At 38.1% G+C, this 12386-nt stretch overlaps 1 protein-coding gene across 4 annotated transcripts in view; it reads left to right on the top strand.

Annotated features, from left to right (window-relative positions):
- tsnare1 (T-SNARE Domain Containing 1) overlaps nucleotides 1-12386 on the top strand; it is a 242069-nt gene that overhangs the window by 101194 nt on the left and 128489 nt on the right. For all 4 annotated transcript variants that reach the window (XM_063487893.1, XM_063487894.1, XM_063487895.1 and 1 more), the window contains exons 3-4: nucleotides 2097-2174; nucleotides 3675-3744. In XM_063487893.1, coding sequence (XP_063343963.1) covers nucleotides 2097-2174; nucleotides 3675-3744 — 148 coding nt within the window. The remainder of the gene's footprint in view (nucleotides 1-2096; nucleotides 2175-3674; nucleotides 3745-12386) is intronic.

Raw genomic sequence — 12386 nt, 5'->3', positions numbered from 1 at the left:
AAAGTTTGTCTTTTGATGAACAGTTACAAGAAAAATAATTGCAAACTTTTTGGATTCGTCAGAATTTCTAAAAAGTCTTCGATACTATACAAAACTGTTATTAACACTAAAGGGGGTTCAGTGTGCTCTTTACTTTTTCCAGACCACTCTATTAAGTTGCTACTGCTTTTCACTAAAAACACATAACTAGCATAACTTTTGGTGTGTTATTTGGTAAGCCAGAAAGTATTTGTTTGTAACTGTACTGTTACAGTTTTCACTCACTGACTGAATACATTTTAGTGTTTAAACCATTGCAAACTATCAATTCTACTTTGAACAAGCGCAGTTATTTTGGATTTGCATGACCAGACAAGTTTATATATCTGCTGTACTGCAGATATAAATTAAAACTGCACTCATTGTTGAAAATTGAGTACAGTGCTTAGCTCCACAGTTTACTCAGTACTATATGATTTGCCCTCAGTACATTTGCAGTGTGCCCCGAGTATTCCTTCCCCTAGTCTTCCTGTGTACAGAGGGCAGGCATACTTTCTATAGGGCCCCTAAACCTCATGCCAGCGCTGGTCACCCACTCTATGGGCAGTCCACTGTGGGCCAAGGTGGACAATGCTTGTGTTAAGATGTGTATGTGTGTGTCTGCTGAGCTAACATTAAAATGCATTAAGGGTCTTTCAGTTGAAAAATGACCCATTTCCAAATGTATCACAATCTTGTAACACTGCTCAATTGACTACATGCCAGCATGTTATTGCCTGCACGATTTGTCAGTGTAGCTCAGTGGGTACAGTTAATGACTTGTGATCTAAAGGGAGGTCTCATAGTTCTTGCTCTGGTTCGCACCATGAATATCTGTTTCCTTGGTTTGTCTCTGACTTCACCTCTGTCTGCATGTCTCTCCTTATTTCATGCCAATATTTGATCCCCCGCTCCTCTTATACTTTGACTTTAGAGCTTTCTACCACCTCTACCTTTTATCTATACCGCTATACTTTTGACCATATCACTAGGGAAAAAAGCCAATTGCAGTCATTTCTGGCTGCAGTATCTGACAAAAGGGTGGGTGAAATGGCTGGCGTGAGAAGCTTATACAGGTTGTGATGTTGATCTCAGCCTGCTGTAATGGCACCGGGCCATTAACCCTCCCTGTCATTTGCAATGACATGTGCTTTTGAACAAGGAAAATAGCTCTGCCCATATAACTTATACAGCAGACTCTCAACTCCCACAGCCAGCCTGTGGCTTAGTGCCATGTCATTTTCCCTGTCCAGACTATCATCATCACTGCAGTTAGATTGTACCTAAGAGGCTCCTGCAGTCTTTGATGTCCATTCACTTTCCAATTCTATTCACTATTATAACAATGTACAGTCTTTTATTATAATTCATGTAAATGTCAGTTTCTCTACTATAACACACTTTAATGATATATCATTACTTAATTAATTCAACTTCAATGTGACAGTTATTTAAATTCTTTATATTTGTTTGTTGATCTCATTTTGACAGGTCAGCTTGGTCTCAAAAAAGTCCTACTGATAATGAAGAATTTTTAAACAGTTACTCCATGTTAAGTACATAACCAGCCATTTGCCTTGGTTGATAACCCCCAAAGTCCAACTGATGAATCCTTTGTATTCCTATTAACGGTATATTCTGGTTGTCACCAACAATAGTCTTGTCAGCCAAACCAATTCAGATCAGGCACTGGTTGCTCTTTTTCATGAAATCTGAAGAATGTGGCATTCTACCAGCCAGTCGTGGAGGGCATCTTCAGGCCGTTGTTGCTTGTCCCGTGGCTCTGGTTGAGGCAAAAAAAAAGTGCATCTGTTGTGTTGGCATATATTACAACATAGAAGCGGGAAAAAAACAAACCCGTCCCAGTCTAAAGTACCTCAGATGCCACAGTTCTACAGTGAGGTAATGAGAAAGTCCAACCCACTGGACAGACAGACTCTTGTGGAAATGTTCAAACCTAGATATTGTTTTGGTTTTTGTTTCATTGCTGTCATTCCTGCTGTTACAATGTTGTCTGCTCCATGCTTCACTGAGCTAAGAAGTGTGTGCTCATATTATGTTTTGTTTTTTTTCTAAAGCCACACAGGTCAGCCCCTCAGAACTGCAAGATGTGTTTCAGGAGACCTCCTCCAATATCTTCCAGATCAACGCCAATGGTAAAATGAGTGTCTGTGTGCTTTATTTTAAAAACTACTGAATAAGTATATTTTTAGTAGTGCTCTGTTATGAATTCTACCATTAGTCTCTGTCTATGGGTGAACACAGATCAGGGCACACTAGTTTTGTGAGATTAGGGTTAAATGTATTGCTTCGATCAAATTAACAGTGACAACATTTTACGATTAAGATTAGATAAGATTAGATTAGAGGTTAGGATTACAATGAGGACTATATTAGGGTTAAATTGTAACATTTAAAACTGGCATGGCTTAAATTTGGAATTGAGGTCATTGGTTTTTAAAATTAGAGTAGGTTTGTGGATAAAAATCCAATTTAAGATTAGTCAATGTGTCTTGGAATACTGATAGGATCAAAACTTTACAGAGTAGTTTTGGAAATTGAAATTAACTTCAATTTCTTCTGAAACTTTTCATTTCCGAGCTATGTTTGAATTCATGGTTGAAATAAGTTTCATGTTTACTTTGGCATTAATTCTGGATTTAAGATCAAGGCTATCACTGGGGTGATCGTGGCTCAGGAGTTGGCACTTTATCTTGTAATCGCAAGGTTGCCGGTTTGAGCCCCGGCTCTGACAGTCTCGGTTGTTGTGTCCTTGGGTAAGGCACTTCACCCGTTGCCTACTGGTGGTGGTCAGAGGCGCCCCGGTGGCGCCAGTGTCTGGCAGCCTCGCCTCTGTCAGTGCGCCCCAGGGCAGCTGTGGCTATAGCTTTGGGGTCCTTAGGAACTAAGTAAAGCGCTATACAAATACAGGCCATTTACCATTTCACTATTTATTAGATGTGAACTGAAATATGAAAATGCTGCACCTGGTATAAAAGTTGTAGCTTGGTTTCCATTTAGTGAGAGATAATGCCATATCCCCGGTGTTTTAGCTTGGATAATATTTTTTTGGTTAATTTAATGCTAAGTTTAGTCTGAGGTTATTTAAAGATTATAACTAACAACAGATTTATATTTGAGTTAAGGCAAATTTATATTTTGGTTTTAGGTTTGAGTTTTAAAATTGGTACTTTTAAAACTAAGGATGAAAGATTAGTAGCTGGGTTTTATTTCAGCCTAATTTACACATCAAGTTAAAAATTTTATGGGTTTAATTTAGAATTGAGGTCAGATCAAGTAGTAATAATATCCGGAAAAATTAAATAATGGTTAAATAGTTTAATCAGTTTAAATTCTGTTAATTTGAAGATAAAATCTTAATTTGGTTTGGTCAGATTTAAAGTTGAGTTAAGGGTATTTAAATATACAGCTAAGTGTGGAAACAGTGTGAGAGTTGAAGTGAACTACTTTTGCTTAGGATTGGGATCATCTTGATAAGACATTTTATCTACCTTAACAGAGACTTAACAGGGACAGAATAGATGTTGAAATGATTCAAATTTCAGCAAAGTTTTTCTTTCAAATCAAGTGTGAAAGAGTATTTGTGAGGCCTGAATACACCTCTTAACATTTGTATCATCCATTTGTTCCTCCAGTGGTCACACTAGAGAAAAATCTTCAGTCACTGGGAACGTCTAGAGATACCGCAGAGCTCCGACAGAGTCTGTGAGTAGCACTCACTCCATATAAAACCACATACTTTGATTCTACGTACTTGCTGGTCCACTTCAGTGTAAGAGTTACATTTATCTCCGCTGTCCAGAAAAGTGCTTATTTTCTTTTTGTTTCACCACCCTCTTATGTATTGATTGTTCTTTTTTAGTTGAGCTGCCAGCAATTACCAGATTCAACACTGATGACAAAGTGTCCAATCTAAGATGATTGCATCTGTTTAAAATGCATTACATCCCACTGTGATTGCTGGCATGTCATCAATTCTATTGAACACTTTTTTATGATCGCCTTGGAGACTTACTGACAATGCTTGGCTGCTTTTATTTTCAACTTCCCATTTTCCTTCCACGGTATTGATGCAGTGCCTCCGACTGATGCAAATTGCATCCAGTATGGTGCTTTGTGTCATTCAGTTGTTCTCACTGTTTGTTCAAGAGTAGTTTGTCAGAAATGTAACTTTTAGAGCTCATTAACTAGATGCTTCTGTTTTGATTGGCATATTTTGTGGATGCAACAGTTATCTGCTGTCACCAGTGATAAAGTTAGGCACAAAGTGATTCATTTTGCATATTATGGGCACATTCACAAAGAGCATGCTTAATGACGTTATGGTTTTGGTTAATGCTTTCACCTTGCCAGTCTGCTGATTCTAAAGTTTTCTGCCACTGCAAGGGGTAAAGGCTTTAATTAGCAATTATCTGGTGAAAACGAACAACATACCTCTTGACCTCTTTGTGACCAACTTTTATATTCTACATAACTAATAAACAAAAAAAGCGCTTTACTTTGACATTTAACAATAAGAACATCTTTTGTACATTTATTACACAAAGCAGGCACCATGTGGAGCATTCTTGACGAGGGGCTATTGACTGACCTGTTATTTTTGTTGTAAACGCCTATTGAACTGTTGTTTTCCTCCTGGGATTCTATTGACTTAGATGCATTTTAAATAAAGCCAGTACCTGTAAGGTTAGCATGAAAGAGTTGATCTGAAAAAAGCAAAAACCTAGAACATGGCTCAAATGTCAGCCATTTCTCCATTTTTAGTAACACACAATGTTGAAGAATTGAGTATGTTGTACTGTAGTATGTGGTCAGGAGCCTTTCAAACAACAAGCCTTATGTGAACATCACGTTTTTTGTGAAAGGCATTAGGTACTGCAGCTATAAAATATAGTTAAAGGGAAGTTAAAAATGCTGGAAGAAAGTAAAATTTTAATTTTACTTTCACCTAATTCTAGTAATGACCACACATTAACCGAAGAAAACTGGGCTATTTAGGGATTCAGTGACTTCTTCAGGATGAAAAAAGTACAGTGTAGGATTTATATTGGAAAGTGTCTATAGGGGAGAGTAGTGCAGCACATAAAAATCTCACACAAGATCAGCACTAACAGAAAAACAATTTAGGAAGCTGCTTGTATCGAGGAAGAAAAAGGATAAAGATGTGGATCCAACTTTATAGTTACAGGAGGATAAGGACAATGGGAAGCCAATCAAACATCTTTAAAGCTACACAATTTGCTCAAAACTTAGCCTAGCAACATATAAACTCAAAAAACAGCTCAAATTAAGTTTGCTGACGTTGTGGTATGTAGTCTTTATCCTGTTGTGAGAGTGATTTTCAGGTGAAACTGGCCTTACATCAGCCACAGAAAATGCACTTAGAAGTATCTCTAGAAATCTGCTAGAAATCTTTCTCACTCTGGAAAAATATCAAAAGTTGATGTCCACAGGTTACCTCATGCAGCTTTGTTGCCTAAAACCAAACCCCAATGTTTTATATGAACATGCTGTTTGCTGACTCATCAAAACCATAAAGAGTAAATAGAGAGTAAATACCATCCTTACAATCGTGAGTCAGTGACAATGATGTTATTAAACCTGTCTGAAAGTTCTTACCTGCCATTTTAGCCTGCTTTCAAACATCAGTTAATGCAGTTTTGTCAAAGCCACAGACATGGCTCACTTACACACAAATTCACCCTCTGCATCTGATCCCCGATGCACAGGTTTAAGGTACTGTCACTGCTGACTGGTCATTTATGATGATGAGGGTTTTTTTTTTTTTTTTTTTTAATTTTTGGACCACTTATCCATCCCAGTAAACAGTGAATTTTAACTTACTTTGCCTGTTTTTCAGTCCTTTCATTTAGCTCCTTTTGTCCTGTGTATAATGAAAGTCTGCCTAATCTGCACACTGTAACACGCCAAGCTTCAAGTGCAGATTTGTTGGTGTCTAAAACTGGACAATTATCTGCTTCTGTGGGAAATTAGACCAAACCACATTATCGTAGCAGAACAAGGTGGTCCTTTTTTTGAATTTTCCACACTCAGCATATTTTAAAATTGTGGTTTAAGACCAGATAAGGTCAGGTCCCCGTATAGGAGCCTCTACTATAGAAAAGATTAAACAATAGTGATGTACCCATGTCTACATAGAGAATAACTATTCTTATTCTCTATACTGCCTGTGAAGCCATTTCCAGAACTTAACTCCACTGTAAGAAAAGGGAAATGAAATACAGCCCCTAATATTCTCTCTGATTAAGCTTGCTTGAGTCAGCATCTTTCAAAGTCACAGTCTAATTTCCTCTTTCATTCCTTATCATGCTGTGGTGGAGGAATACCTACTAGTTTCATGCAGGTTTTGTTGCCAGAACCAATTAATCACATTGTAAACACAGGCAATCAGAAGCTTAATGTGGTGATACAGATTTACACATATGAAAAAATACATACAGTAGCTACTATAGCATACAGAGTATTAATTTCCATGTACACCCTCATAAGCTGTTGTCAGTAGCTGCCGTGAAGACATTTTCTTCCTCACAGTAGCTGTCCTGCTGTGGAAATATCATCTGAGAAATGGGCTTCATATGTTAAACGTTGATTCTCCCATCTTTGTAAAAGGTGTATTCACCTGACAATGAACGGAAAACTAACTGGGGAAAACAGTTGTGCGCTCACTTTGTCCTTCAGAACACCCTTGATAAACACAGACACAAATTGTATTCTTTGTCTTGTAAATTATAAGGGGGTCTAGAGGACAAGCTAGAGCAACTCTTGAGATGTTGCACAAACACAAATAACAAGATTAACTGCCTATACAGACAGTAGGAATGGGAACCTCAAGTCTTAAGTTTAGCTTGAGAAGTAGATGAGGCATGCCAGTGTCAAATGACTTGATTCTCCTTGAAACAGTGTCCATAGTAAAGCTAGTATATTTGAAAACAACCAGAAAAAGGTAGCTCCTTTAATCATTTAAAAACAAAGCAATATAAGTAATAATAATAATGATAATACTAGTAGTAATAATAAGTAAAAACATTTTTGGTTTAATACCTTTGAAATCTTTCAATATTTCAAAATTATAGTGATTTACTTTCACATTAATTGTCTCGTGACCCCTCCAAGTTTAGCCTTTTAGATGATCTGAACATCTGGTTCAGGTCAATTCAAATCAATTTTATTTATACAGCGCCAAATCACAACAACAGTCGCCTCAAGACGCTTTATATTGTAAGGTAGACCCTACAATAATACATACTGAGAAAAACCCAACAATCATATGACTCCCTATGAGCAAGCACCTAGGCGACAGTGGGAAGGAAAAACTCCCTTTTAACAGGAAGAAACCTCCAACAGAACCAGGCTCAGGGAGGGGCGGGGCCATCTGCGGCAACCGGTTGGGGTGAAATAAGGAAGACAGAGAGCCAGAGAGATGATTGAAACCTGCCTAAACTACAAAGTAGTTAAAAGTAGCACATTGATGTGTAGAAGCAGTGAATGCGCCAGTATTAGTAATGTAATTTATTTTGTAAACACAAGAACATTTAGTTGGCAATAATTCTGTACTATTTGCAAATTTGGCATTTATACTTACATGAGATTTAAATGATTCTTTATTTTGTGCATATACTTGATAAAGGTCAGATAGACAGATTTGTAATTAAGAAATATTTCAAGCAGTAACAGTAAAGGTATCATGAATAGCTATCTATTCATGTTAACTTTGCCCTCCCCAATTCTATTACAGAGATTTAGGAAAGTGAAAGTCACATAGTGTTTAATGGGGTAAAAAGTTCAAACTCCCTACAGCTATCAAAAAAAAAGCATTTTTACATGAAAATTTTCTAAGGTTTCATTTTTAGTTTTACTGCCTGTAGTAACTATTTTGCTAATTGCACAAAGCATATTCTTTCAGAACAACCTGCTGGCTAACCCAATCAAAAGGTGGGGATTATTTCTTCCATCAGAACCTTTAATATCTGTTGCTTCATCATGGACGGTAGTATCAAGTGGAGAACTACAGCACTCTGATCTCAAGCCACTTAATTCTGAAAAAGGCCCCATAGACTCATATGCTGCAGTTGTCCTTTGAAATGAATGCAAGTCTTCTTTGTGCTTATGGTAAGAATGGCACCCTCACCCCTACCACCAAATCTCTTGGTTAATAGAATTCGACCCGCCCCGTAATCATGGAAATGCACACGGCGAAAAGTGGATTAATGGCCAGCACCCTCTGAGTGTCATTGTCTTTGTTAGCATATTAAGCATTCACAGATGTTCTGGCAATAATGTGCCAAAGTACAATGGGCCAGTGTTTGAGGGGAGCGCCCCCAAATGAATGAGAACCTCTCTGCAGATGCAAAACTCCACATCATGTTACTGGCTTTTAAGTATGGAACAATAGCGACTGAAATATGAATATTTGGAAAATTAAAATGTAAAAAATTGGGTTTTTTTTAAGTTTTCAGATTAGCATTCGTAGAAAGTAAAATAGGTCTGCTGTACAGTTAAATAGGTTATTAGGCATACATTTTCCCATGATGTTTCAGATACATATTCAAATTTCTCCCCTCTGCATTTAACTGTCTGCTGACGCTATTTTGGAGATAAACATATGACATGCTCAAGACTATAATTAATCGAAATATTTTTATGCCACAATTTTAGGAGAATAGCCAATGTATAGTCATGTTGTAAGATTGATTTTTAAAATTATATCATATGCTATTCTGACATACAATTCTGTTAAGGTAATGAATATGTCTTGATGCATTCTCAATTATCCAGGAAAGTAAATCTCCAAAAGTTGATTCTGTTCATCTGGACGTAGCGTTTTGTGGGAGAAACGTTTCGTCATCATCCAAGTGACTTCTTCAGTCTCAGCTGACTGCAGGTTTCCCCAATCTTATAAACAGTACATTTGCATAATGACTGAAACCAGCCCACTGAAGGAACAATGGGCTGGGAGGTCAGTTCCTTAATCATAGTTATGCAAATTCTCATGACCATTGATCAATAACCACTGATCAACGGCCATGAGTCCCATTCACAGAGAGTTGGGGAATGGCTGCAATCACAGCATTGTAAGATGGCGAAAGATGTACCCTTAGGCCCCCTCCTCGATTCAGAGATGGTCTTTCCCTTTTCACGTAAATGGCCTCCTTGACTCCGCCCTCAAACCAGCGTTCCTCCCTGTCCAGGATGTGTACATCCCCATCATTGAAAGAGTGTCCACTGGCCTGTAGGTGTAAATAGACTGCAGAGTCCTGGCCTGACGAGGTAGCTCTTCTGTGTTGTGCCATCCGCTTTGCCAGAGGTTGTTTGGTTTCCCCGATGCATAAATCCTGCCAATCCTCCTGCACTTAACAGCGTACACTATGTTACTCTGTTTGTGTCGGGGGACCCGATCCTTGGGGTGGACCAATTTTTGGCGCAGCGTGTTTTGTGGTTTAAAAGCCACAGAGACACAGTGTTTAGAAAACTGCTCCGATACTCCTGACACATATGGGATCACTACAGGTTTTCTTTTAGGCAGCGGTTGTCCTTCTCTCCTGGATCGGCTGGAGCTTTCTTTAGGAGCCTTCCCAGCTTAAACAAAAGTCCAGCTGGGATAACCACATTTACTCAGGGCCTTCTTGATGTGCTGTTCTTCTGCCTCCCTGGCTGCTGTGTCAGTGGGGATGGTGTGCGCTCTATGTTGTAGCGTCCTGATGACACCCAGTTTATGCTCCAGTGGATGATGAGAGTCAAACCTTAAGTACTGATCCGTATGTGTAGGTTTACGGTACACGTCAGCTTTTAGATATCCCCCATTACTGATGGAAATCTCACAGTCTAAGAAGGCTAACCTGCCACTTTTCATATCCTCCCTGGTGAATTTGATGTGTCGGTCCACCGAGTTAATGTGATCTGTGAAATGTCGTACGTCCTGAGATTTGATTTTCACCCAGGTGTCATCCACATATCTGAACCAATTGCTTGGTGGTGTTCCAGAGTAGGATAGCAAAGCCCTCTTTTAGGTAATGAATATTTTTTCAGAATGTTTTACTTGTAGCAGATCCCAGGACAGACCCAGAACATGGAGATATTGTGTGGCTTGAGATGCCTCAGGTTCCTCCTGGAAGTGGTGGCTGGTGAGGTGTTTAGCTGCCTTCAAGGCCAGGACTTGGGGATCGATTGCTGGATGGCCGGATACTTTAGAAAATGATTTGAAGCCTTCGTCGGGATTTTTATATAATATCATTTTTTATATAACCAAACTGAATTCTTCAGTTCTGTTTTTTTACAGCTAGGTTTTCTCATCTCACTTTGACAACAACTGTTCACACTTCATTCTCTCTGTCATGAGGTCATCAACCTGAGTCTTGAAGAAGTTCCCAGATATGCTGAGCTCATAATCGGGTTGCTTTTCATTGTGCTCCACCTCTTGCTAAACTAACATGGAATGATGTTGAAGGTCAGGAAATCTTATATAGCACTGCTTTGTCAAGCAGCTATACATTGTCCTCCTGAAAATTTCCCACTAAGCTTAAACCATATGAGAGCATGTGTCACTGCGGGATATTGTAGTAGTCATGCTGATTACATGTTGCCTTGCATTCTTGAAGAAGATTGGACAAAAGAAACCAGCAAAGCCAACCAAACACCATCACAGCTCCTCCATTTCATGGTGGGAACCACACAGGCAGATTCCATCTGTTTTTGTCTACAACCAAAACTACACATTTACGCTCATCAGACTGAGACCATATTTTTGATCAAAAAGTTTCTTGTGTCTTTTCTAATTGATGTCCAATGGTATGTTACACAAAAACGAATCAGTGCACCTCAGAGTTAAATATTCTGAATATTGCTGCAAAGTCAAAATTGTATTTATCACAAGACATTTTTTGTTTTTTGGGTTGTTATATATATATATATATATATATATATATATATATATATATATATATATATATATATATATATATATATACGCTGTATATAGTTGCATCTATACAATACAGTGTAAAGTTTATTATTCATATACAGCTCATTATATAGGTACAGCTCTAACTACAAAACATGCTACTGCCATTTACGAACATTAAAATATCTATAGATGACTTTCTTGTGTGTATTTCACATTTTACCGTGAGGCCAGGTTGGGTATAAAATTATGTGAGAGAGACTCATAAAGCCAGACTGAAAGACTACCTCAAACTCCCTAAGAGTTAGATTTCTTTCATTCCAGGATTGCTATTCATCCATGAAGTCTGGACTGTTTTATTATGTCTTTTCTAGTCTTAATCTTCCAAGTGTAGCCCATCAACTATTATTTGTTTCACTGTGTATCTCCCTTGATGAGGAACACAGTGTTGTGTCACCAGGCAGATGAAAGTGTCAGTAAACAAACTCAGAATATGATTACTTTGTTGCGTGTGCTGCCAGAAATATTAGCTAATTTCACCTCCTCGTTTAAAAGAAACACACACACACACAGAGTTGATGAGGTGTGAAGTTTATTATTCATAAAACGAACATGCTAAACAAGCCAGTGTTTATTTCTGTAAAATGTACCATGGAGTGAAACTATCAACAGAACAGAGGGAAAGTGTCACATGCTCATGCAACTTAATAACGAACTTGAATATTCTGACCCTGCTGCAACAGACAGAAATGTATGTGGTCTATATTTAAAGAATAAATCATAGGTTTGGGTAGAAGATAGATGGCGCATTAATGTTAATGGTTTGGCTGCTGCTGTGTGTTTTTGTGTTGTTTTGGTTTGATTTGACACACGTATAGGAGAATAATAAACTATTAGTCAGCAGTGTTGGGAAGGTTACTTTTAAAATGTATTCCACTACAGATTACAGATTACATGCCCCAAAATGTATTTTGTAACGTATTCTGTTATATTACTCAATGAGAGTAACGTATTCTGAATACTTTGGATTACTTAATATATTATCATGCTTTTTACAACTACATGAATGTACTATTGCTGTGTGATTTATTACTATTACTGAAGGTTACTCGCCATACCAATACCAACTAGATGTTTAAATCTTAATATAAATGAGTAACAGTAGGTGGACATTAGGTAAGACTGCACTTTTTGCAGCGATCTCGTATAGAAAACTATTCCGCGCGTATATAAAACACGTCTGCGGCTCTGAACCATAGTAAAGGGACCTCTGGCTAATACGTCGGGTTCGTGTCGGGCTCGTAGCTGAAAACTAGCTTTACTTTGTTGTCTGGGTCAACTTTGCTAGCGAGAGACAGAGAGAGGCGTTGAAAGGCTGCTGCAACTGAACTTATTGTTTCGGAGGAAAACACGAACACGGTGTACAGTC

This window comes from Pelmatolapia mariae, linkage group LG10_11, assembly GCF_036321145.2.
Source record: "Pelmatolapia mariae isolate MD_Pm_ZW linkage group LG10_11, Pm_UMD_F_2, whole genome shotgun sequence".
Taxonomy (NCBI): Eukaryota; Metazoa; Chordata; class Actinopteri; order Cichliformes; family Cichlidae; genus Pelmatolapia; species Pelmatolapia mariae.
This window is presented reverse-complemented; position numbering and strand designations above follow the sequence as displayed.